We start from the raw sequence: 26,931 nt of genomic DNA, 5'->3' as shown, positions 1-26,931 counted from the left end.
TTATATATCGTACAGTCTGAGCTGCTCCTTCATGTCTCCTTCAGACATCTCTCCAAACGTGTCACTTTTTTCCTTCATCAGTCTGAAGATGGCAGCCAGCTGCTCTCTCTGAACCCTGTCGAGAAGAAAAGGAGAAGTAGGAATAGCCAGTCCAGGAGCAAGAACACCACTGTCAAATGAAGCACAGAGCCAAAGGCAGGTCACTGTACAAACTTACTGGCTGCAGGAAATCTGTCCCTGTGAAATAAGGCAGAGATAGCCTCTGGTTGTCCTTCCTCTCCCTTCCCATCTATCCCATCATCCTGCACGTCTCTCTGCAGCTCCCTAAACGTGGAGATAAACCAGCTTGCTTTAACACAGCCTTTGGAGCTCCTTAGGGCTTATCTATGCTCAAACTTTCAAGGTAACTCAACATGTGGAATTTTATAAGACCAACATGTCCCAATTTAGCAGACTCCGTAATGAACCTGGATTAAGATTCAACAGTCCAGTGTTCTTTCCTTCTGTAATGAGAGGACGTAGATACAGAGTAATCCAGTGTGGACATGACTTTAATCAGTCACTGGAAGATAAGATCACAGATAGGAATTTGCTGTGATTCGAGTTTGTCTGCCAATGTCCAATGGTGAGACGGACTCAGGTAGCCAGTCCAGCAGTGAGGTGGTCCCTGTGTAGGCAGAGGCTGACCAGTGGACCACCTAGCTCAGATTTTTAATCCCCAGGCAGTCCCATAGTAGATGATTAACACCCTTCTCCCCCTAACAGAAGATATCTTGACTTTTCCCTACCCTGAACTAGTTAACCATTGTACATCCCAAGAAGATTGGTATCTCTGACAGGGTTTTATTTATAGGAGGACTGATACTGCTCATCACTGAGGGATACAGGCGGGTGGGCAGCACAGGAGTGCCATCTGTTTGCAGGTAGCTCATGAACTGTTGTAACTCTTCAGAATTCCCTTTTGGGGCAAGATCAGTGTGCAAGGTGAGTGGCTCCAGGCACGGCTGGCTGAGGGATGGAATGTTCCCACTGCCAGATTCCTACCTGATTGGGATCAGGCTGCTCTATTGCCTAGAACATCTCATTCCTGACATGTAGGACATGGAAAGAGCTAATGGGGATGTGGTGCTTTATGGCTGTAACAAGGCAGATGCAGTTCCTGTTACTTCAAGGCTCATTTTGTCCCTGCATGAGTGTGAGGCCAGAACTCAGTGACAGCTCAGAACACAGAGCTGCCACAATCCCAGCTCCTCCTGCTTGTTCAGCACCCTTAGACCTCCCGTGGGCTAAAAACACAGAATCTGCCTTTTACTCCCATGTGGTCACCCTGTCAAGAGTCCTCCCTCCTGCCACAACCATCTTCCCACACAGGACTTTAAACCATTTAATTAATCCATTTAAATGCACGCCACTGGATAACCTGGGGTAGTTTTCCTGCAAGGCCTGTGTGGATGAGCTATCAGCTATTCCAATACCAGAAGGGGCAGTAACAACTATTGACAGGCAAAATCTTTGCCTGAAAGAAAGGACAGCATCAACCCACCAGCACCCACCACAAATAAGAGCAGAGAAAGACAGTCAGGAAGGAGCAGAGGAACCTTCTTCCCATGCTCCTGAGCTCCTGCTCTGCATTTTCCCCTCTCCTGAGCTAAGCCCCAGCAGAAGCAGGAACAGCAGCCTGTCCTCTCAGCTCTGCTGAAGCAAACAGAGCAGGAAAAATAAAAAAACAGATCCTGGCTAAAGCAAACTCATTTGCCAGTTCTTTTCTATTGCAATTAAAATGCAATTGTCCTACAGCCAAACATATCCTGATAATGACGTGGTGAATTTCTCTTGTGGAAGCCTGGATTTGTCTGTCTCTTCCATCATGTTTTATGCTCACAGGAAGAGCATCCAGCTGCCCTTTCCAGATGAGAGGATGGGAAGCAGGGTCATGAGTGATCGATATTTTATTTTAGATCACCACTAGGCACCAGAGGGCATGTTGCCAGTCTGGTGTGGAGAAATTCAATACACAGCTTGGCCTCCTGTGTGTGCAGTGCATACCAGCTGGGAGTGCTCACACAGGTCTGCATCCCTCACTCCTTATTTCACAGACATCAGCACCACTGAAACCTCCCCAAAGGTCCATTTCCTTGTCTCCAAAATCAAGCTCACAGACAATATTCACTCTCTTTTGAAGCATAACATCAATGCATTTTGGCTCTCCCCCCGACTTTAAATATTATGACTGTGCATTTGGAAAATAGAAAAAAAGAGCTGTTACTGCTGTTACTTCTCTGCACTACATAATCTACTACAAAGGGACAGCAAAACAAAGATAAAGAGAGAAAAGGGCCTGGAAGGAGGAGTAAGGCACCACAAACATGAAACTGTCTTTGAACAGGAGCTTCTCCTATCAGAGGTGACCTTGCAAAATAACCTTGTAGTGCTCCAGCTTGGTTTGGTTTTAGGTATTTTTTTGGATGAGTTCAGATCAAACATTCCCCATTCACAAATAAAATCATTCTGTCTTCTCATAAATGCTGTCCTCAAAACTACTTTGATTCAGGAGGTCAAACAGGATTTTACTTATTGCTAACAAAATAGATTAATTAAGGATTTTCGAAGCAGCCTAATTCTTCTTCATAGGCAATTACATTTGCATACTTAGCTCCCTTAGGATCTTTTTAGACATTTCAGTCCAAGACTTTCACAGCTAGCTAGAGACCTGGGGCAGTGAGCCATGGGTATGTTAGAGATCTGGGGTTTAGGAACTGCTAAGCACCCGTGTCCACAGCAGCTGAAATCCTGGGCAGAGCTCTGCATTGGGAATGTTGTTAACTGCTCTGCAGCCAAACCAGGATCCTACTGCAACTCTGTGTTGCTTCAGCAGAAAAAGGGGAATATCCCTGGTTTTCCCTCTGATCATTTATGGGAATGTAATCATTTATGGGATAAAAGTCACAGAAGGGCAGAATGTACCTCTAACCTAAAATCCAGATTTTCAACACAAATCTCTTGAGGAGGAAGTTAGTTACAAGCTGCTGGAGGTAGGGAGAACAAGCACAAACCAAATAAACTATTCAAAGGTTTATTGGACCAAACAAAGGCAATTTTTACAGATTCAAGCCACTAGAATTACAGTCCTTTGTATAAGAGCCACCATCAGATACAAAACAAACAAAAACAAACAAAAGTAAAAAATACCCAGACAGCCATTTGAGTTGAAGAAAGAGTTTGACTTGCTGCCACTAGCAAAAATCTGGACTTAACTACCGACTTTGCTGGATGTACATATTGCCATGTAACTTAAAACACAACGGATATAAGGCATTCTTTGCATAGTTGGGTGCTTGGGACACAGTCAGCCAGCCAGCACCGAGGGGAGACAGCGGCTGTACCAGCGGGATGTTGAAGCAGAGGGTCCAGATGTGCCTAAATTCATATGCAAAACACTGAACACGCTTGCAGTTGTCGGCTGGGAAGGGGCAGCCCAGCCTCTTCTAAAGCTGAAGCCTCCTGCTGTTCTTTAAACCAGCCTGTTTATGAAGAGTTTGCCAACCCCAGGCGCTGGAAAGGACAACTGTGTACAAGGTTTCAAGTATTGTCTGCATAGGAATTAAAAGGGGGGGGGGAAAGCCTGTTGGGTTCCTGATATGTTTGCAGCATTAGCCAAGAGGCAGTGACAGAGAAGCTTTGGAGGACACATCCCCACCCAGCCTGGGGTTTCTACAACATCATTAAAGGACTTAGACCCTTTTCTCTCTCTCAAAAACCAGCTGGGTTTGATTTAAAACTGAGTGTGTGCCCAGCCAAATTAATCTGCTCTGTGTGACAGAGCTGAGGGGCAACGCTGAGCTCTGGCTCCCATGGAGCAGCAAGAGGGCACTGGAACAACAAGCAGGCAGAGGAACGGGGAGTGTGACCCTCCCAGGACCCCACGATCTCATCCTGAGCCAGAGGGAACCCCTGATACCACAGATGCCTCCTTGGGTCTCTCCTCTTGGGTCTCTCCTCTTGGGAGCTGGAGGAGGGAAAAGTGAGGATGCAGATGGTAACAGCAGCCAAAGTGTGGTCTCTCCACTGCAAGCAGAACAGCTAAACTATCAAATTTCATCACTTCTTGAGTGTCCTGTCTACCTACAGAATCAGTTCTCTGCTAAAATGACCACAGAAGCAAGATTTGAGTCAGCCCAGCCTTCGTCTGCCATCCCTCACATGGATCCCACTTTGTTCCTCCACCCCTCGGAGTAAAGCAGCTTTGTACAGCACTGGAAATCACAGGCAGTAACCACCCCCCAGCAATAAAGAGGTGTTTGGCCCCTTGAGATTCTGGTACAAGGTCCCAGCTGGTCTGAGAGAAGAGTTATGGTTTGCCCACTGCAGGAAAGGAACAACGTGGATTTCATGGCCTAATATATGTAGCAAACACAACTAATAGACTCTTTGCATATTTAGTGTTCACTTTGGGTTTTGTTTGGGGGAGAGGGAGGAAGGTTCTTCCCAGTCCCCCAAACACAACTCAGGTCACTGCTTGGGCCCAGCCCCAGTCCATGGAGCCACACAACAGGATATCCTCAAACTTGACAGGAGTTTTTGAAGAACTCAACTTCAGACCAAGAGGGGATCCCAAGTTTTGAGGGTTTATGGATTTCTTTTATGGGTGTGTTTGGTTGGTTTTGGTATTTCTCTCAAGCCTTTAATGATGCCAAGGGATGCCTTTAGGAGGAGGCTAGGGACAACTTCATATAGTCTTCAGGTCTGCAAAGAGAAACAGGGAGAGAAATCATTTCAGTCATTTCACCCCTCAGCTTGGTTCATTATTATTCACATAAGCGAGCAGGGAGAGCCCTCGGTTTGTGTGTTGGGGGAAGGCAAGGCAGCTTCCCCCTCAGGGCAGGATAAGCTGCTGTTTGCAAACCTCATGCCTCTAAGAAGGACTTTGCTTCATCTATTGCAGCAGGATAGTCGAAACCCAATCAGAAGTGCAAATCCTCTTGGCTTGGCACCAAGCTAAGTTACAACCCTTCTGAGCTACTAATAAGAACTGGAGAAGCCAAACTAATTAACTCCAGGGGTTACTGCGTCACTGTCCTGTGCAGAGCCCCCAGGGGCTGCTGGCACCCTTGAATCTGGCAGCCCAGATTCCTTTCCCCACCTGTAGCCAGATGAGCCAGGAACAAGTGCTGATTTCACAGGGCAGTGTGCCTGAACTGCTTGACCCTTCTCAATCTTTCTACAGACGAATCTGTTCAAGGGAAGCAGGTAAAATCCCTGCAGGCCACTTCCTTTCTGATGGAAAGGTCTCCCAGTGTCCTAGTGAAGGAAGGCAAGATGTGTTTAATGTGTGGGGACATCCAGGCACTCCCTCCACATCTTGTTTGCAGTGCCAGGGTTTAAAAAATGTGGTCCCTTGTTCTTCCAGGCACTATGCCCTTACTGCCCCAGCGTCTCATCCACAACAGGAAACACCCAACAGAAGGCTGGACAGCTGCCCATGGACACTGAGACCTGCACTGGAGTAGAGGGAAGCTACAACATACATCACCTACCCCACAAACACTAGAGACACCCCACAGCCTCATTCCTCCTGGATCCAATAGGGTTCATGGTCCATAACACCTGAGCCACGTTTGGAAGTACCCTACTCCTGCCAGCCATGGTGTGAGGGTGAGGAACAGCCTCATTTCTTCCTCACTCTTCTACAAAATCCTGCCTTGTCCAGCAGCCTTCTGAGCACAGCCAGTGACCCGGATCCCGGGTGGGAGATGCAGGGGGAAGCATCACGAGGGACTGGGGTTACTGGAGTGATGTTCCGAGGCTCAGTGGCTGTCCCGTTAGGACAAAGAAAGGAAATTTTCCGGAGTGGATAATCACTCTGCAGGATTCACGGCGCTGAGGAGCGGATCATCCCGCTCAAGTCACGCAAGCATAATCAGATTTCACGTGTGAGGGAATAAGCTCGTTGCCACAGAGGCCCAGGAGGGGAGGGCCCCTCCAGTGTGCCACAGTTGGAGTGGGGAGGGATGGGGGACATAGAGAGGGTGGATGAGTCCCCCACAGGGATACTCATCTCCACAGGGCCAGGCTGACAGCTGGTGTGAGATCTGAAAACCAGCATGACCCTAATGGAGGATGTACATCAGAGCCAGAAATTCCCATCTGCACTAGAGGGATAGCCCTTTCTGGTCCTGGAGCAAGCTGTGGGGGGAATTGGACTAAAGAGCATGAGGCAGTCTTTCTCTGGGACACTGGGGCCAGCCCCCAGGCTGAGAAGCTCTGGCATTTCAGACTTGAAAGTCTTAATTAACTTGGGATGGAGGCCCAGAGATTTGAGTCACTGCTTGTCCTTGGCTCTTCCCTCCTTTCCACTATCCTTGGAAGCAGGCTTGCCCCCAGCAGTTCATCAATCAAACCAGGCTAGGGTCATCTTTTGCCAGAAGCTGTATCCTTTCTTCAGATAAAGATTATCCAGGTACTTCTGTTCCTGCCCAAGCCCATGGCCAGGTCACTGAATCACATAATTTGTCAGCTGGACATGGTTCTGTGCAAGGAAAAGCTGGAGAACAAGGAGCCCAGACAAAAGCAGGTCCTGGAATACAGGGGCAGCTCAGGGACTGAAGGTCTCAAAGAAGAATGGAAACTGCATGTCCTTCTGGTGGCCTCAGGAGCAATCCCTTCACTCCAGCTCACCCACAGCACTGGCACAAGGCTTCTTGCTTTTGAGAGAAGACAGCATCTCAGCTCTGAAAAGCTGAGGGGTTACTGGTGGCATTCCCATCTGCATTTCTCTCTCATGTGTGCAAAAATCCACAGCAGGTCAGGAATCTCTAGCCCATTCATAGGCTTCAGCTATCCAAAGGAGTCCTGACTCACTCTAAGGAGAGCCCAGAGCATCCTGCTGTAACCATGTCTGGTAACTGCTTGTGCCCTTTTCAGGAAGTTTCTCTCAAGAAATGATTTTCAGAAGCACAGAGCATTCCCAGCTCCTTTCCCTGGCTCAGGACCTTGTCAGGACCATCAGTCCCCTGCACTGAAATAGTAGCAAGGAAGGTGGACAGTAACCTGGCTCCAGAGTCTTCTCACTTCAAACTAGGATTAACCCTTGAGGATAAAGAGGAAGGAATAGAACCCCTTAGTGCTGGGCAGACCTGGCAATGGGTGGTCGAGATCTTCCCATGAAGTTCCCTCCCATCTCACTGCTGGGGATGGTCCCATCACCTTGCCCCTGTTTCTTTACCATGAGGGCAGCAACCATCTCATTTCGGGTGGTGACTAGAACCCAGTCTTGAGGTATTGCAGGAAGAATATGAGGAATGGCACACTAATTGTAAGCTTTCCTGGTGGTCCCAAAAGTGTGAGCCAGTTGCTTCAATCAATCAGCAACATACAGGGAGGACTTAAATGCAGAACAGGGAGACAGTGTTTAGAAAATAGAAAAGGGATTGAGTAACAGGTGCCAAAAGGAGCTTCATCAACACAAATCTGAAACTCCTCTGTTGGAGCAGAGAAGTTGAAAGGTGCTCTGGGCTTTGGGAAATGCCTACTGTGCCTCAAGGCTGCCAGAAGCAGTGTGACCAGGGAGCAGAAGGCTCATTGGCTTTAGGACAGGGGCTGATGAGGAGTCAGTGGGATCAGGAGCTGCATCACCCCCAGCAGACATTGTCCACAACTATTTTGAGGCAGAAACTTCCCACATTTCCCAGACAGAGCAGCAACAGCGGAAAAGCCCAGAGCACAGCCAGGAAGGTGGCTTGGGCTCCTGCCCAGCTCATCCATCAGTCGTGTGCCCATTCCCTGAAAACACTCCTGACCCACCCCAGACAACACCACAGCAGTGGGAAAAGCCATGGACAGGCTGGGATGTGCTTTCCTCCATCCCTCAACGTTTGTCCTCCAGCTCACTGAACACCAGTTTGCTCCCAGACTGGTGAGATTCCCCAGTTCCCTGCATCCCTGGGTCTCTCCCAGCTGCAGGGGAGCCCAGGATAGGCAGAGCAGGGCTCCCAGGGAGTTAGCAGGCAGAGAACAGCCAGCTGCCCATGCTGCACAAGGTTAAGCAGAAGCAGATGAAGACAAGTCATGAGTGCTGGGTGAGGGAGACACAGAGAAGCAGCCACAAGCCAGGACAATTCAGTACCTGAGCAAAACAAAACAAACCCAGGAGCTCAAGCAGAGCTGGTGCCTGAACTAAAATCTTGTGTCAAGGCAGGGTCAGAGACTCACACCCTGCAAAGGCTATGGGGGAGCTTGCAAGGGCTTCCTCTCTGGGATGGGAGAGGAGGAGATGGGAACGGGCTTCCTGGCCTCCCTTTCCCTGGCTTTCTGAGGGAGGCATCCTGAGTTACTGTGGTTTTAAAGCTTTTGGGGATTCATGACTCAACCATGACTATAAATAGGGCCAGGGCTCCAGTCCACTGACATCTCACAGGTCAGAGGACTTTTCCCCAGGGATGTGGAGGCAGGGAACAGCACCAGGCCACCAGCAACTCCCTCCTCATCCAAGTGGAGTTGGGAACCTACAGAGTGAGCATGACGGTGAGCTCAGCAGGGATCCCCAAACATTCAGTGCCCCAAACATTACAAGAGACAGGTGGGAAGCAAACACATCTCATGCCCTGGGTGTTTGGCAGCTGAAAGCAACCTTGCCCACGGCTGGTGCCATCCCCGTGGCTGGTGGCTGCAGTAAAGCAGTAGCCACCTTGCCCTGCAGAGTGCCATGGCCCTGGGCTCTGCACTCCTCGCTGCTACTCCTCCTCCCTCAGCCCAGGACCACTACCGTGCTGCAGAAGATGAGAAGCAAACAAATAATAACACCCCTCCCCCCTTCCCCCCCAAAAAAGCCTGAACTTACCAGTTTCCCTCATCCAAAAGAAGCACCATGCTGAACAGGACAGGACAGGACAGCAAAGCCACTGGGTAGGGGAATGTTAGCAAAAGAGAGGGAGGAGAAAGAGGCACCATGCTGTACAGAGAGGGAAGCGAGCAGGCAAGCCAGGGTTATGTGATGGCAATGCAGGGGTGGACAGATGGACAGATGCCAATGGACAGCTCTCCCAAAACGCAACCACCCCCAGCTCTGTCCACCCACCTATTTTTGAAGGGCTACTAGTGGAGATGTCTGAAATAGGTCAAGGTCTGTCAACACAGTCATTAAACCTCTGCAGCTGCTTCCTGCCCTTGTGTGCTCCAGAGTTGTCATCACCAGCACTGTCTCATTCAAAATTCAAACTTCAGCACGGTTGTCCCTCAAGCCACAGCTGCATGCCACTTTCATTCAGGATGTCTTGTAGAGCAGGGAAAGGCCTCTCCTCTCTGACATTCCCTAGAACCAGGGTCTACCCTGCCTTGCTGAAACTCCAGGGTCCAAGCCCAGATTTTCTCAGTGCCCTATAACCAAGAGGCACTCTGAGCCCAGCTGGGGAGAAGGCAGGTTTCCATTGCTTAATTACCACTAAGAAAAGGGCTGAGCTTGATATTTACAGCCATCCAATTCCCCTTCTGAGAATTCCAATTTGCAGTTGAGCCTTAGGCTTAAATGCTGTCTGTATTCAAACAGTGTCACCTCAACCCATCCGTGGCTGGCCAGGAGGTGAGAGGAGAGGACTGAGAGGCAGGAGGAGAGTTTGCTCCTTGAAAGGGTCACCTGGCTGTGGGAACTAGCCAGGGAAGCTGGGAAGCTATCCCTGTCTTCCTTGCACTCTTCCAGAGGCTGACAGTGGTCTGGGGGATCTCCTGCTCCGTCCAGGAGTGTCCCTGCCAACAGCAGTCTGGTGCCATTCATCAGACCCTGTTCAATGGGTCTGCCATGGGGCAGCTTCTGGCTCTTCACCCCCACCTCTTCCTCAATCCCAGACAGAGGACAGAGAGGAGTGACTTTTCTACAGCCTGTCAGATGGGATCTGCTCTCCTTTCTCCCACCAACACACCTAGCCAAGAATGACACGGAGAGAACACAGAGAGCTCAACCCCTTGACAGCACTGAGGCCAACCAAGGCTTGGCTGGGATCTGCTTTGCCTCATGGAAAGAGAGAACTGAAAGCAGAGACTCAAGGGGGCCATTTCTCCTACTGTTTTCTCTTTTATTAGGAGTGGAGCCTTGCTGCAGCTGTCAACACTCAGCAGAGTCTCGACCATACTAATTTCTAACAGAAAAAATCCCCACTAACCTCTTTCAGCCTTAAGGGAGGTTTGAAGAGCATCTGGCAGAGACCACTCCAAGCCATCCAGGAGTGCAGGAACACTGGGGAGCTCTTCCTCCCTCCTCCACAGGAGCTGCCCAGCCAGGACAGCAGCACCTCTCAGGTAGCTGGCTGTGTCTCACACCCACACACCTCAGCCCTGTCTGAGCAGGGGCAGCTGCACCACCATGACTCACATTTCCTGAGCTCCAGCTTTGCACTGTGGTGACTACAGCTGGCAACAGATGGCCAAAAGCCTCAGGTGCAGAAGACAAGGATTTGGGAATAAGCTGTGCTTGCTGGACCAAGGGCTGCATTCTTCCCCTGCACTCTTCCCCTTCCTGCCCAGGGTGTTTTTCTCCCCCGGGAGGCAAAGGCTACGTGCTTCTGTTCCAGAAGGACTGGTGACCCACCAGGTGTGATCAAGCACAGTCACCAGCCCAGCAGGATTTACTGTCCTCCTCCCTCAGTGATCACTCTAATTTTTAAGGCTGAAGTCACTAGAAGCAGGAAGTTGCATCGCACAGTGAAGGTCACATTCCTTCCCCTTTTAGTCCAGATTTAGCACCAGTTGGAAGCCACAAGACTCAAGTGAATTGTAGGCAGGACAACCACAACTTCTGCAGGCAATGCAGGTTAGAACAAAAGTGGTTTTTTGCTTAAATAACCAAATATATTGGCATGCCTGTACTCTCCTGTCTGGAGTCCTACAGCTCCTTCTGGAACAGACAAGGAATATTTTCAATGGCGTCTCCAAAATCAAGGAGTCCCACTGTTCAAACTTGTGAACTACTCAACAAGCAGCCTCTGAGGACCCACTTGCATTTTTAGGATGTTTCTTACCAGCTGCTTCACGTGGGAAACTGCTGGTCCATGGGAAAGCTGGAGGAGTGACAGGGCTAAAAGTGAATACTGAACCTGTCTCAGTTTTGATAACACACCTTAGGACTAACCACCCACTCTGCAGCAGCCCCAGTTTCCCACGTCAGTACAAAGAAGCGGCTGTGGGATGTCCAGCTTCAGGCATCCGAGATGGAAAAGGTGAGCATCCAAATGTGAGAGGTCCTCATTAGCCCTGGAGTGCTCATGGAAAATGAGATGGAGGCAGAGGGGAGTGGACTCATTAATCTGTTATGAGGAGGGAAGGTGAGGGAGGCGGGGAGGGAGGTGGGACAGGCAACCAACTGCAGCTCAAAACAACCCCTCCCCTGGAAAATAACCCAAAAGCAAAATAACCCAAGACACGAGCAGGTGTTATCAGTGGTACCACTACCTCTAAGCAGCAGCGTGTCCTTACCAAAAAGATTTGCAAGAATGTTTGTGGCCGAGGACCTAAGGTACTTGCTACAGAGATGTGAGATCAGAGGTCAGCTCAATCCTGCAACATAAAGGTGGCAAACCCGGGTCACGGCAGATCAGCAGCACGGTCGGGGCGCATGGAAAGGGGGAAAAGGGTGGAAGGGCAAGGAGAAGGATGCAGGACAAGGCTGAGCCACTGTGCTCAGCTCACCCAGCTTACCTGGCAGCAGCCCTGCCCCCTTGCACCACCTGCGAGGCCTGCAATGAAAAGCTGCTGATGCCGCAGTGAAGATTTGAGGGGGGGAAAGTAAGCCAGCAACAAAGCGAGACAAAAAAAAAAAAATTCACAAAGCTGCCTTAGAGAAATGAACAACACAAATACGGAAGAGAAGAAAATAAAGGAGCAGCAGGAAAAACACGTCTGCCAATGGCCCTCAGTGAGGAAGGCTGCTGGGAGCCTCCAAGGGACACGAAGTCCATCAGTTCTGGGTGCACTGTCCTGCCCTGGGACTGCTCTAGACAGACGAGAGCAGAGGTGCCTGAGCTGTGCCGTGTGCCCAGGACAAGTCCTTCACCCCTGGGGCCTGTTCTACAGTCCTGAGTACAAAATCCCCATCCCACTGCTGTCCTCAGGCAATATCCCCTCAGTGTCCCCAGATGATAAGGGCATTTTTTTTGCCACACAGGAACCAGCCCAAGGCCCTGCAGGACTCCTGGCCCTGAAAACCCGAGCAGTGATTGCTCAGCTGGTTTGGATGGAGCTGCTGGTGCAAAGGGTTTCAATTTGCCAGCTGCAGGTAGATTTTTGCACTGGTGTTTAGCAGGGTTCTGAAAAGCAAATCCCATCTAGCCCTATGGGTGTCCCTGACATTCACTCAGTTCATCTTCCCACCACCCTCCCTCGGTGAAAAATACAGTGACACTCACAGCCCTGCTCAGCAGTTTACAGGGTGGGGGCTTCAGGCAGAACAAAGATACATGGAAAAGAAGAAAGCAAACACTTTTCCTAATGCCACCAGTGCAGAATCAACCCTGTGCCAGAGGAAACCAGAGCTCATTCCTATTGCTGACCTCAGAGCAGGGCAGGTCTCTGGATTTACTCTGCCTACCATAGTGCCCTGCTCACCTCACACAGAAAAACCTCAGCCAGCCCAGCTGGTGGCATCACAAAGATGCTGCCCAAGAGCCTCGAAACAAGGTTTGCCAGCAGGAGATGCCTGAGCCAGGGGTGAGGTGTGATCCCCCCATCCCTGCCTTCCTTACTGTGCTCGAGTTTCTGCTTGGTTCTTTCCACCAGGCCAGCAGTGGTGGTAGTTAGATCATGATTGGACAGGCAAAGGGTGACAAATGCCCCTAAATCACTCTCTGCAGATCTCTGTGTGGAGAATTGGGTCCCACAGCCCTTGGGACAGCAGTGTAGAGAACACCATCTCCCAGGTTTGTTGAGACCACTGAGAAATCAGTTCCTTGGCGCTCACTCTCAGGGAAAGGGTGTGAGCTGCAGACACCTGTAAGGGAGCAGAGCCCTCAGCTGTGGGTTATTCCTTGTACAGGCTGGGGGATCTCGAGCCAGAAAGCTTAGGTTAGGATAGGTTCTACCTTTCTTTGTGCAGTGCTCAGGGAGAAACTTCAGCAAAAAGTGCAAGATGGACAATTCTCCATCTCTACCAGACCCACTACTTGATAAATCCCCACCACATCCAGCAGAGGAGCCAGCCCTGGGGATGGACACTGCAATGTCAGCCCCATCTCAGTGAGAACCTCACACTCCCTCACTTTGCCCCAGTGTTTCTGAGCTATGCCCATCTTGGTGGGGACACCATCCACAGGGCCAAGGGAGGGGAAATAACCAAAAGTCAGGTCCTCAACAGATGGGTTTCAGCACAGAACTAATGGGATCGGGGCAAATACACCAGCTGCATCTGCTGGAATATTTGGTCTAAGCATCCAGAAGAGCTCCAAAGATATTTAGGGCCACAGTGCCTCCATCTCCTAAATCAGTGTGACTTTATTTGTTCTCACATCTTCCTGGGTGGGAGAGGTCTGGAACTCTGGAGCAGTGAGATGCTGAGGGCAGTGTGGGGAGAGAGGTCTGAGCACACCCAGCTTTCTCCAAGGGCATGTCAGCCAGCTGGGCTTGGGCAAGAAGAAAAAGGAAGCTCAGCTTACCTTTGTTCTTCCTCTAGTTCTTCTTTGGACATCATTGACTTGTACTGGTTTCCCCTTAGCTTTCCAGGACTGTATTTAAAAGAAAACGTTTCATCTGCAGCTGGAGAGGGGAGACAAAAAAAGAACAAGAGATCTTTGAACCAGAGACCTCCTGAGAGCCACAACCAACAGCAGTGGGGTTGTTCTCTTGGGGTGCTCTCCGACCTGTGCTCCTGCACCCCAAACGCTTTGGCCACCCCAACACATTTCCTGAGTCAGCTCCAACTTCCAGAAAGCCTGGGCACTGTCAGGGAGGCAGCGTGGATCCCAGAGGAGAGCCCAGGTGCTGCTGGCCAGGGGCTGGCAGGAGCCAGCACTGGGACCAGTGAGGACTGCTCTGAGCGACCAGCCTGCGGGAAGCAGATCCACGTAAATCCCAGAGCACAGGAAACATATGTCATTGTACTCTCTGGATTCAAAGCCTTGCAGGCCCATTTTGGCTTATCAAGACATGCTAATCCTGCCCTGATTAACTCGCAGCGTTTTCCACTTCTCCTCTCCAGATTTGCATTCCTTCTCCCCTCTGCTCCCCAACCTCTCCTCATTCAGGGGCCCTTTCCCAAGCTGGGGGCTCATGGATGGTGCCACAAGCAGAGCTGTCCCAGGCCTGCAGCTCTCCTGCAGCCCTTGACAAAGCTTGTGAAAAGAAGATGGGACATGGCAAATCCCAGGGCTGCAAACAGCACTGAGCCAAGGCAGCCCCAGGAGCACCAACACAGCCGCGTGCAGGTCCCTCTGTCACCAGCCCAAGGTCTCTTTCTCCTGGGAGCTCTCCCACCCAGCTCACCAGCCTCAGCCCTGTGCTAATTAGAGCACCAAAGCTCAGACTCTGAGCCAAAGCCGATCCTCTTCCAATCGGATTTTGTTCGAGCACTATTTGCTTTTAAAAACCTCTCCTGTGCTTTATCTTCCTACAGATGGGAGAAAACAACAGGAGGAGAGGTCAATCCAAAAGGTGGCCCAGGAGAAGCTGCTGCTGTGGGTAGTCGCCTTTGTGGTTATCTGTGGGCTGCTTATCTGAGAGCCTTTATCTCCCAAGGACTGCAGGACTTGGCTGCTTCACATCCAACCATCCAGCGCTGCAGCTTCCACATTCCCAGAAACATCTGCTGCTTCCCCTGACCCTCAGAGCCCTGGGGATGCTTCCAAGGGGTGCACAAAAGGAAGATGTTACTTCATTGTCTGCATGGCCCTGAAAAAGTGCAATTATCCATATACCTGTATCCAGGATGACACCAACCAGCCCCAGCAGGACCCCTAAAGGGGTGAAAGCCCCAGCTTGTACATAACACATGGATGCATCCTCTGTCCCCAGGAACAATACTGGACCTTCCCATACTCTCCACTGCTATTGTGGCCATATTCATGATTGTCTCTCCTCCTCCACCTGCCCACATTAAAAACCCCTCACAGCCTCACACACAGGATTCAGCATCAGCTTCCCTCTATTTTCCAATCAATACTGCACTTTAGGATTTCTCTCCCTGTGTCCAATACCTTGATTTTGAGATTTCTCCAACCCCAAGCTCATGCCCACACTCAGCTGCTGCCAGACCTTGGGGATCCCCTTATAAAAGCTAAGTCAGAGCCTGATTTTGGAGGTGGAAAAACCAGAGAGCTCAGAAGCAAGCAGTGCAAGGCTTCAGTGGAGTGACCATGCCTGGAGCAATGGGAGTGGAATGGGAATTTCACAGAGACCTGACCCTTGCTAATGCCCACATTTCCTCACTCCTTTACATCTTCAGGTTCCTGATCTTGGGGAGATTCCCTGGGAAGTCCTGGTGGGTTACTGCTCAATTACTGACCTGGAGTGTTTCTCTAATCCCTAAATGCCATCGGGGCTCCCAGGGGATGCAAACCCTTTATCCAGCTTTGGCATAAATGTCTGAACACAAGCAGCCCAAAGCTCTGGTCTGCAGCCCCAAACATCCAGCTTGGCCATATTCCACTTCCCTGGTGGGAAACCCTCCCTTATGGGCAAACAAACAAACAAACCTAAACAGCTGGAAACAAGCAGTAATGCTGCAGCTTATCAGCACTTTTGGTGACCAAAAAAGTGCATGGAAAGAAAATTCAGCTGGCTGCTGCTTTGGGAAATATTAGGAGAAAGAAAAAGAAATTAAAAAGAGGGTGTAACATCCTGTTCCTTATGCTGGTGCAGAGCAGGAGCTGTTCATTACCTTTGTAAAGCTCAACTGATTTTAAGGACAATTAAGATTGTTTCCCTCACATGGTTTTCTGCCAAATCAAGTGAGATTTGGGATTTAGACTGGCCCAAAAAGAGCAGTTTAGTTTCCATCTCACCAGAAAATAAGGGAGGGGGGAGGCAAGGAAGGTGCCAATCTCCTTGCCCACATGGTGTGATTAAAAAAGGAGACACTGTGTGGCTTTGGAAACCTCTGGCTGTTTTTTGAGCTCAGGAACTTTCTTTGCAGATCGAAAACAAACTTCAGGAAACACAGAGAAAAGGGGAGGCTGGGTTTCCACGCAGACAGGGGAAACACTACAGGAATAGGAGGTGACCTACTTACTGAGAGCCTCCATGAGTTCATATTAAAGAAAACATTTGTCTTTCATCTCTCTGCCCTTGCGTTGTCAGTGCTGTGACCCTGAGCTGGCAGGGTGAGAGCAGCCCCAAGAGAGCACTCCTCCCCTGACCATGCTTGCTCTGGCATGATCCACATGTTATCTCTGCCCACAGTGGAGGGAAGGCTGCTCTGGTGGTTTTGGTCACAGGGCAGCATCCCAGGCTGGTGACAGATGCCTGCAGGATCCCACACACCCCTGGGGAATCCCTGCTTGTGGGCTGGGGCCAGGACATGCAGGAGACAGTGAAGGAAGGAGCAGGGCTGATCCCAGGGCACTGGCTCTCATCAGCCTGGGCCATGGCTTTGCCCACCCCCATTATAAAATACTTCAGAAACTGTGAATAATTCAGGAGAGGAGCCAGGGGCTGCCTGCAGGAGGGGCTTAGGGAGGACACAGTGCTAGCCAGGACTCCCAGCCAGGGGCCATCATCTTCTCCCAGTCCCAAGTCACAGCCACTTTGGAAGGATGCCCTGTGGTGCCAGGGCTCTGAAACAGAGCTGAACCCACAGAAGCAGACACTGGCAGAGCAGCATTACTGAGCATCCATTTACACAGGACACACTCATCAATCCTCAAACCAGACCTCCCACAGTCCCCCATGGTGACATCCCCAGCCACCAGTGCTGCAAGGAAACCTAATGGGGTGGAATAAGCATATTTTGGGAACCCTGTCTCCAAAGATGCTTCCCCCACCTTGCAGGAATGGCCCCAGGATTAAAATTTGATTCTCTGTGGCATTAGGCATAATCCTCCCGAGCCAGGGGATTGCCACACAGCACCTTCAAACAGCCAGGCAGAAAGTGGGGCAGGGAAGGGAGAACACCCCAAGGTGTCCTGCTGCCTCAGCTGTCCCCAGCCACCCCAAGCCAGGACTCCTGGGGACATCCCAGCATCTCCAGGGCTGCTCAGGAGAGGAGAGTCCCCCTCAGAAACACATTTTGAGGCAGCACCATCTGCTCCATTTTCTTAGGAGTGCAGCAGTTGTCACCCCAATTAATCAATTAATCATTTTCCAATCAACTAATTGGCTAATCAGTTAAACATGGCTCTGACTAAAGCCCCTGGAGATTGTCCTGGATAGAGCAAGGAGCTTTTGGAGCAGCTGCATTACAAAGCTACCCCATGGCAAGCAGCCAAGGAATTTCCTGGAGGAAGGAGACCATCCCCAAGCACCTGGGGCTCCAGACCTGTCCATAATCTCTCTGCAGAGTTCTGGCTTGCTTGGCACTCACCATCCTCATCCTCTGGCTCTCTCACCACCAGCTTCTCGTTTTCTGAGTCCACCTCTTCCTCCTGGAGGAGTTAAAAACAGAACAGCTATGAGGAGATGGTGCTGTGCTGAATAACTCACGTTTGGCTGGGGCAGGGTTGGGATACAGAACCTGGAGCTCCAGTGGGAGGGCTGGGCACCCCTTCCCTCTCAAGGAACAGGACAAAAGGATGCTCACTAATGAGTTACATTTATTAGTCTGCTTTCCTCTCACTAGTCAGTCACAGTGATCTGGCCCTCCCAAAGGCTGTGAAATGCAAGTGTCTCCCCATAATCAGAGATATTAAGGTTTTTAGGAAGAGCCTTGTGCCTGAGCACCTTCCTCTCAGCTGCGCTCCTGCCCAGGGACAGGCAGGGGACTGAGCCAAGAGCCACAGGGACTTGTGTGTGTCCCCAGGCCAGGTTTGGACAGATTGTCCTGGCAGTAGGAAAAGGTGGATCCCCAGCCAAAGCCACCTTGCAGCTGATCTGAAGCACAGGAGCATTCACCAATGGGGCCCAGGGGTCGAAGGCAGCTCTGGGGTATTGTGCTGGGACCCCTCCAGGAGCCATCCACAGCTGGTGTCTGGAGCACAGGCGGGAGCAGCAACAGCACATTTTGGAAGTTTTTTTAAAAGGCGAAGCGATTTTGTAAGTTTTGGGGTTCCTTCTACAAAACACAACAAACTTCATAAAGACCAGATTCCTTGTCCTGTGCAGAAATTCCAAGCAGGGAGAGAGGGGAGCACTCCAGCTCTGGAGATAAGAGAAAGACACATGGCAGAGCCCCTGCATGAGTGATTTCCTCCTGCACAGCCCTGTGCTCCAGCTGCAAACCCTGATCCCCGTGCATCCCGTGGGCTGGCAAAAGGGCAAAGCACCTGGCAGAATGGGGAGAAGCATGGAGGGAGGCTGCCAAGCCCCTCATTATCAAAGGACACATGAGAAAAGCTGGGGTGAAGGAGACCCAAGAGGAAGGATGCTGACCCAAGAAGGACCATGCACAGAGTTGAGGGCTGGCTGTGCAGAGCTTTGGAGGAGCTGCTGGAGGACAGCCCCGGCCCAAAACTGGGTTACTTTGTCATCGGGGAGGAATGTGCATTATTCACAGCCACTTGGCTTCCTCTGGCCACTCTGTTCCCCAGAAGGAGATGCCACTGAGACCCACACCCGCTGCAGCCATGGCTATTTTGGGCCACGCTTCCAAACACGGGCACTTCCTGAGCATGGCTGGGGACGCACCCAAAGGAGTGGCCTCAGGGAGGGCACCAGTTCCCCATCACATCCATCTCTCCCTGTGAACTGGGACATCCCCAGGGAGACTCAACTCTCCAGGAGCAGACATAGGGAGGCAGATTTCAGCCTCTTCCTTGCCTGAACTGAGCATTTAACAATGAGAGCAAACATGAAATTTGGGTGGCACATCTCCAAGGAAGGAAAATAGATCTGCTCCAGCACAGAAGAAGAGACACTTGACAAGAGTAGAGAGGGAACAGGCAGGGATGCCAGGCTGGCAGGCGACAGCAGCGTGCTGGGGCCGTCTGGGAACCCCTGCTCGTGGCAGCCAGGAGCTCCCTACAGCACAACACTTCTGCTTGGACGGCTTGGAGGCAGATGCCAGCACCTCCCTTTCCCCCACACTGTGGCCCCAGACTCCACATCCGTGTCCTTCTGCCTTCCTGGGGCTGCTCCCTCCCACAGCCATTGTGGTCCAGCTGCTTCAGAGGGACCTGCCTCACTGACCCCCATCCCTGGGCCATCACTCCCTCCACCTCCAAGGAGCAAACCTGCACCTGGAACACCATTTATTTCTGTTTTAAATGGGTTGAGTCATTAATAAGCCACCGAACTCCAGCAGGGGAGAACAGCAGGCAAACTTTGTCCCCCTCCCCATGGCCACTGCCACCCTGGGACAAGGTCCCACCCATGCAGGGGCACTGGCACACCGTGTGCAGCGCCACCCTCCCCAGGCTGGCTCTCCCTCCCACACACCTCTGCATGGCTGGAAAGTGCTGCGTGGCCACTCGTGTCCTCTGCTTGTCCTGTGTGCCCGAGGCTGGATCCAGGCGAGGCACCCAACGGTGGTATCTGCAAAAGGGCAAAAGCTTTGAGCACAAACACCCCCAAGCCCTCCCTGTGCTCAACCAACCAGCCCTGGCAGCTTCAGCACCCATGGGCAAATCCTGAACGTGGCCAATAGCCCACCTTGCCCCATGCCCAAGCCTGTGCTGCCTCTGATCCATGTGCCAAACCATGACAAGGCTGCTGGAGTGAGGAACATCAGAGACCTCCAGTGCCCAGCCCTGCAGCCAGGATTTGGGGCTCACGAGCTGTTTTCTGTGGCAGCCCCAGCCCGTGGGACGGGATCAGCGCAAGGAGCATCAGCGAGGGGGACTGGCTCTGCCAGAGCCTAGCTGGGCTGCCCGTGTGTCCTGGCAGGGCTCAGGCAGCTTCCCGGGATGCTGATGCAGCAGCTCAGGACGAGCAGGGAGAGGACATGCTCAGCTTGTTAATGCTCTGCCAGCTGCCTTCTCCATCACAGGCAGATACCCCCTGGAAACCTTCCCATCCCATCCTGCAATCCTGGAGCTGGGGCTCCCCAACCCTCTCAGCCCCACAGCAGCTGTGGATGGCCTCAACCCCCGTGCACAGCCAGCTTTCCCTGTCCAAAACCTTCACAGAGGAAGGTTTCCCTGCTGTGCCTGGAGGGCTGCGCAGGAGGATCTGCGTGGGCAGGGAGCAGGGACACCGTGTCCCTTGGCCTTGCAGTGAAATGCCAGCGTCGGGCTGGGAGCAGCCTCTGGGCCGCCTGGAAATGCCAGCAGGGACAAAGCCCCACCTCGAGGCTGGCTGTGCCTACAGCCCCTGCGAGCCAGAGAGCGAGGGAGGGCCCTCCCTGCCTGGAGCAGCCCCGAATTTTAGAGTTCTCAGCCCTGCCATGGCCAGTGGGTGCTGTTGTCCCGACATCCTGCAGCCAAAGCAGGGACGGGGAAGGAGTTGGCACAACACTGGGAGATTTGGGCACCACAGGGAACACCGTGGCACCCCAGGAGCTGTTCTGTAGAAAGCACAGCCCAGGGAGAATGTAGGGAGAGTTTTGAGCAGCTGGGAGTGAGGAAGGAACAACTGGAGAAGAAAGGACCTGAGCGCTTTGTCCAACAGCCCACACAAATCAGCATCTCTCCGGTACACACCGGCCACGAAAACATCCCCGCAGGAAAAAAAAAAAATTAAAAAAAATAAAAGGCGAGAAGCAGCGCTGCAGGGAAGCGTGCACGTCATTATCCGGGAGCATCTGGAGGAGACTTGACACGGGCCGCCCCGAGCAGCTGCTGCGGCAAACAAAGATCTCATTGCCCAGCCGAGGGGACGCGCCGGGCGGCAGCTGCCTGGCCCCGGGGCCGTGCAGGGCTGGGAACGCTCCCTGCCCGCTCCTGCTGCGGCACATCCCGTGCCCCGCTACATCGGAATCGTACCCGGGCACAGCTTGCCCGGGGTTCCGGAAAGCCCAGGGTTAAAATCCAGCAAGTCGTGCACCTTAAATATCAAGGCATCGCTCCATCTGCCTCGGCGGCTGGCAGCTCCTGGCTGCAGAGCCGAAGCATTTGTTGGATCATCACAAACGCGCTGTTGCCCTTTAGCTCCATTGCCACGAGAGGGAAGCTGACTCCGGCAGCGAGGTTTGGACCAAAGCAGAGCAAGGACAAGGCTTCAGGGACATTTTGGACGCAGCCGGTACTGCCCATGGACAACCCTGAGTCTCCCAGGGGATGATGGCTCAGATAGAGCAGCTTGGCATCATGACCCCAAAATGTCCCCTCAAGGCTCTGCCACCACTGAACCCTCTCCCGGCCTACGGGAGATGGGAGCCAGGCTTCCCACTACAGCATCATCTGGTTTTCAGCTCATTTCTGGCCATTTCCTCCCCACTTCCTCCATCCCCAGTGCAAACCCTCTTAGCAATGGGCTTCTTTCTCAGAAAGGACAAGAGGAGACTTTAGGGGTGGTGTGTCCCTCACCCATTCTTCAGGGACAGCCCTGGCACTTATGGGCAGGCTGGGGGCAAATAAGTGCTCTGCTCAAACTTCAGGAAAAGGGAATATCCCAGGCTGCAAAGCAAGAGAAGAAAATTATCTTGGATTAAACTCCTGGGCCCTGTGTGTTGCCATTTATGGCTGCACTTTCTGCTCCAAGCCTGATGCAAGACATCGCAAGAGGAAAGGAAGCAGACAGGAGAGAGCCAGTCAGAAAGAGAAGAGCCAGGAGATAAGAGGAGGGAAGAAACCCTAAAAAAAAAAAAAAGACTGAATAATAATAGTGTTGGGCAGAGTTTAGCAGTGCAAAGCAGCTGCTCTGTCAGCAGCTCCCCTTCACCCACCACTGGAGCTCTCCATCCTCCCACTGGCTAGAGAAGCAGCTGCAGAGCAAGAATAGTTTTCCAGTCCTGGTGATGGTCCTGCTAGTTCTGGGGTGCCCAAAGTGAATGCCCCTCATGTGGAGATGGCATTTTGCAGGTCTGAGCCCACAATGTGGGAGTATCTGCTCCTGCCACTTTCCCTGTCCTGCTACAGGCAAGGACAAGTGACAGAGTGGGCAGAGCATTTCTGAAGCTCTGGGACCACCCTTAAGGAGGATCAGGCAGTGCCGGGGCTGGTGAGGAAAACACTGGTGTGTCCCACAGCAGGGTGAGGAGCCCAGCTCAGCAACACCCATCCCTGCAGGCACCATCACCTCCCAGCCTGGCTCCCCTAGGATCACATCCAGCCAGATCACTCCCTTTTTGCTACAGCCTCTGCAAAGCAAACATCACACTCCACGCCATCCTTTGCTGCCCAGATGAGCTGGATGGCATCCTTGGGAGCAGTGGCGGGCAAAGCTGACCCTCACCTGGCACTTCACACAAGTGGGCACTTCACGAGGCAAAGAGTCCTCGTGGCCTCTGCTCCAGCAGTGCCCTGGCTGTGGCACAGCTCCCAGGGCTTCACCCAGCCCACAGAGAGCTGGGCAGCAGCCCAACCTCCTGGACCCACGTAGGGAACACAAGGCAGACCCCAATGCCACCGTGCCCCACAGCACGTGCCACCACCAGCCCTGTGGCTGGGATTCAGGGTGGGCACGACATGCCCAGGCTCCCTGGGGGCTGACACACGTCCTGTCTCACTTCCCAGTTTCCAGCCACTGCAAGAGATGATGCATTTGTCCCTGGCACAGGCTGCTCTGGGTGAGAGCTGGGCACATCTGAGCAGTCGGGGATCTGGGTGTGGAGCCCTGCATTCCCTGGCAGTGCTGCTGCCAAGGCTGTGACGGGGTAGCACATCACCACATCCCTCCCCAGTGCACTGTGGGACACTGGAGCTCCTGCCCCAGCCCGCTGGCAGTGCAGACACAGCCTGAACAGCTGCCAATTACAGCCAGACTTAATTAGACACCCTCTCCCCTCCAGCACAGGGAGGGCAGGCAGGAGGTATTAGAAGGGGAAATGATGACTTTTGTAAATGTAAATGTAAAGAGGGCTCCTGGTGGGAGCTGTGTGGTTTGTGCTGCCTGGTGTGTCCAGAGGCACTGGGAGCCTCCAGGGAGGCACAGGTTGGGGTGAGGGGCACAGAGAAAATGCACCAGGAGCTTGGCAGAAGAGACAGATGAAGCTTTTGTGCCTCTGCTATCCAGGTGACAGCCCCACAGGCTGCCCTGCTCAGGCAGGGTTTTTGTGTCCCCTCTCCCCACTGTCACCCACTTCCCCCTGCTCTGTCTGAAGCCCTCAGCAATTAACCCTCGGCAAACCAGACAGTCTGCTGTGCCCTGGCACTGCCCACTCACCCTCCTCATCTTCAGAACATTTTGGCCAGGATGGCATCCCGGCAGTGGCTCTGGTCCAACACTGAAACCCCTGCCCCGCTCCTGCCACCTGCCCCTTCCAGGACAGAATGGCTCATTAGAGAGTTGAAGTTCCCGACCGTTTCTCACAAGAACCACGCTCCACAGCCCCAGCATCTCTGCCTTTCCCACCCAGCAGCTTCTCATTAGGGGATTGCTTTGACAGCACTGCCTCATCCATTAACGAGCTGGGGATGGGGATGAGAACAGACAACGACAGACTAATTAAGTTTGTGGGTTTTTTTTCCCCAGTGATGGGAGCCAGCAGAGACAAGGGGAACCACTACCAGCAGTTGAGGGAAACAAGGACTCCTGGGCTCCTTTCCCTGCTCTGCCACTGGTTCATTTTGTAACCCTGAGCACGATGCTGCAATGAACTGGTCATGGCAGAGAAGGGCAGGGAGACTCCAATTTCAGCGATTTTACCAGCCTCGCAGGAGATGGAAGCAGGAGGGAGGCTGAGACATGCAGCTCCCCTGCGGATCCCAGTTTGCAGAGGCAGGGAGCAGGGAAGGAGGAGGCAGCGGGATGCAGGGCTCCAGCCCGTCATTAACACGCCGAGGCTGCTCTCCCTGGGCGGGTTCATCCATCAGCATTTTTGGTCGAGTGGTTAATGGCTGCGGGCAATCCGAGCCAGCCTGGCACAGTGCGTGCTAAGCAAACGCGAGGGGAAGAAAATAAGGAAAGAAAATAAATAAGGAAAGAAAGCTCTTCGAGTGCCAAGCACAACCCTCTGCCTGCTGATGTACTGAGAAGCCCTGAGCCTGCAGGAGCCAGCAGCCGGACAGGGGCTGGAGCCTCGTCTGCTGAGTCACATCAGGGACCGCAGCCCTCGGCCGAGCCAAGACAGGCTGGAAAGGGAATGATCCCATCAGCAGCCGCCTGCAAAGCACTCACTGCTCGGCCCAGGGCCCGTCCCATCCCCGCCTGTAGTATCTGCTGGGCTTGGGTCTGAGTGGTGCTGGAGGAAGGGAAGGATGAAGCAACTTTGAGGATGTTCATGGGGAGCAAGGCCATGGAGATTCCACAGAGCTGTGGATGGTCTCTCCCACTCTGCCCAGAGGACCAACCCTTGGATCAGCAGGCTGGGCACTGCCACATGTGTGTGGTGCCTGCTGGAAGTGCACGTAGTCCCTGTAGTCCCTGGGCCGTGCCACCCAGCCCCGGGGACAGCTAGCCTGGCGCTGGCAGCCACGGGATCATGCGCAGGCCACAGCTGCCAAACACTTACTCAGCAGGGAGAAGCACTGCTCCCCCTCCCACTGCCCCCCACCAGCACCCAGATCACACGTGCCTGGTCCCTGTCCTTCCCAAAGAGATGCTGCTCAGGCCCAGGGTACTTGTTCTGCCTTGCTCACACAGTGAGGGGACCAATTTCCCAGGAGGAAAAGCTGGCCAGGACCCTATGCAGCTCCAGTAGTCCCTTTGCTGTAAGAAGGGCTGAGGGCAGTGAGGAGCCCCAGGCTCACAGAGCCCAGCCAGGCTTCTGGAGGACACAGAACTCCCCGTTTCTTGAGTAAGAACTCATTCCAGGCACACACAATCCTGTTACTGCACCCGCGCCGAGTGGGGATAAAGGAGCTGAGCCCTTCTCTGAAGGCAACAAGCATTGCAGCAATGCCCATTCAAAGAAATCAGGGCTGAAGAGCAGCCGGAGGGGAGGAAAACATTCCCAAGATGTGAGCTAGCAGCAGAGGAACCCGTGGGCTCTGGCAGCCCTGGATCCAGCCATCTGTCCTGGTGGGTGCTGCACCTGACCAGAGAGCAGCTCCAGCCGAGTGGCCAACTTTGGTGCTGAGCTGGCCCAGCCAGGACACAGCTGGCTAATAGAGGCTCAGGAGCTCCCCAGAGATCCTGGTACTCACAGGCGCCAATAAATCACACAACAGAGACACAAATGTGGTTTCCAGGACGCTGGGACAAGGGACTGGACTGCTTGGGAGCTGTATCAATGGGCAAGGGGCACCGGGAATGGGAGAGGAGAGCTCCGAGGCTCAAAACCACCAAGGGAGGTGCAGAGGAGCACAGAGAGGCAGAGCCACATCCCAGCTTCGAGAACAGGTCACCCCTGGGTGTTGCAGAACATCACAGCTCAGAGCAGGGTGTGCAAGCCCCCGGGACTTGCCCAAGGCTATCCGGTGAGTCAGTGGAGATGCTTTCCAAGGCAAGGGCTGTCTACACACTGCCCGGCAGCCTGGAGACAGTTGCTGAGGATTACAAATACTGCTAATAATAGCCAGGAGGCGACTGGGCCCCAGCCCTGCGCGACCCGGCCCGAACACGCTGCCGGCACACGGCGATGTTCCCGCATGGGAGAAAGCCACCAAGGCACGGAGTTCAGGCGCCTCAGGTTGTCACCGAGTCCTATCCAGGCTGGGTAAGAGCAGAACAAGATCTTCCCATGGACACGGGGGCGCCCTTTTATTTTTAAACAAGATCCGGTGGAGGAGGAGGATTTACCGGGCATTTATAGGCATCACTGCCGCCCCCAGCCCCCCCAGTTCAGCCAGGGGTCAGAGCTTGGGGCCAGCATCCTGCTGGGGCTGGGAATGAGTGGGGCGGTCCCTTCCCTGGGGCAGGCAGGGACAGAGCAAGGAACCCGCGCTGGTACGGGAACAGTTTCTGTAAGCCACAGAAAAGGGATGAGGACGGGAAGAATTAACAAATGCACATACCCCAGCACCTGGATAAGCTCTTGGGGAAAGGAAAAGACTCCCAGGGGTTAGATGTGCTCACACGAGAGGCCCACACCGACACGTCTCTTTCCTTAAATCTTCACTTTCTTGATTATTTTTAGGATCATTCCTTGGGGGACGGGGAAGGGAAGGAGCCAGAAACACCTCCCCAAACCGCTGCCTCCCCCGGGGACAACGGGCTTGTTTCCATCCGAAGACAAAACACGGGTTTTGCCGGGACCTCTCTTATTTTAGGGGAAAATCCCGAGCGCTCCTTCCTCCCCGCCACCCGCGGGGACGAAGAGATGGAGAAGGGACACCGCGGGGAGGCTGGGGGGACCCCGGGTGTGGGGACCCCGGAGGTGCCGGGTGAGGCTCCTCGGGGAGCCGGCCTTACCTTGCTCTCCGCATCCTCCTGGTGCCCGGGCTGCCGGGGCTCCTCGGGTGGCTGCCGGGGCTCCTCGGGTGGCTGCCGGGGCTCCTCGGGTGGCTGCCGGGGCTCCTCGGGTGGCTGCCGGGGCTCCTCGGGTGGCTGCCGGGGGATGCTCTCGGCCGCCGGGGGGCTGGGCTCGGCCGCGGGGCCCGGCTCCGCCGCCGCGTCCCGCTGCTCTGCGACCGCCTCCTTCCCCTCGTCACCCACCCCGACCTCCTCCACCGGCACCCGGCTCCCCTCGTCCTCCGGCCCCGCGGCCGCTGCCGCCGCTTCGCCCTCGGGGCCGCCCTCCCGAGCCGGCTCCGCCGCGGGCTCCCGGGGCCGCTCCGACACCCGCTCGCCGCCGCCTCCCCGCAGCTTCAGGAAGACGGAGGCGAGGACGAGGGCCAGGACGGTGAAGAGCAGCGGGACGGCCAGGTACAAGTCCACGGCCAGGTCCAT

The 26,931-nt window shown here is 53.4% G+C and overlaps 1 protein-coding gene across 1 annotated transcript; it reads right to left on the bottom strand.

The window, feature by feature from the left end:
* On the bottom strand, window positions 1-26,931 carry MXRA7 (matrix remodeling associated 7). Its single transcript, XM_062506345.1, has 5 exons — window positions 26,455-26,931; window positions 19,501-19,596; window positions 17,492-17,552; window positions 13,632-13,731; window positions 1-115 (listed from the first exon to the last, which is right to left on the bottom strand). The coding sequence occupies exons 1-5, from the start codon at window positions 26,929-26,931 to the stop codon at window positions 1-3; spliced, it is 849 nt and encodes a 282-aa protein (XP_062362329.1).

The sequence above is a fragment of the Cinclus cinclus genome, chromosome 20 (assembly GCF_963662255.1).
Source record: "Cinclus cinclus chromosome 20, bCinCin1.1, whole genome shotgun sequence".
Taxonomy (NCBI): Eukaryota; Metazoa; Chordata; class Aves; order Passeriformes; family Cinclidae; genus Cinclus; species Cinclus cinclus.
This window is presented reverse-complemented; position numbering and strand designations above follow the sequence as displayed.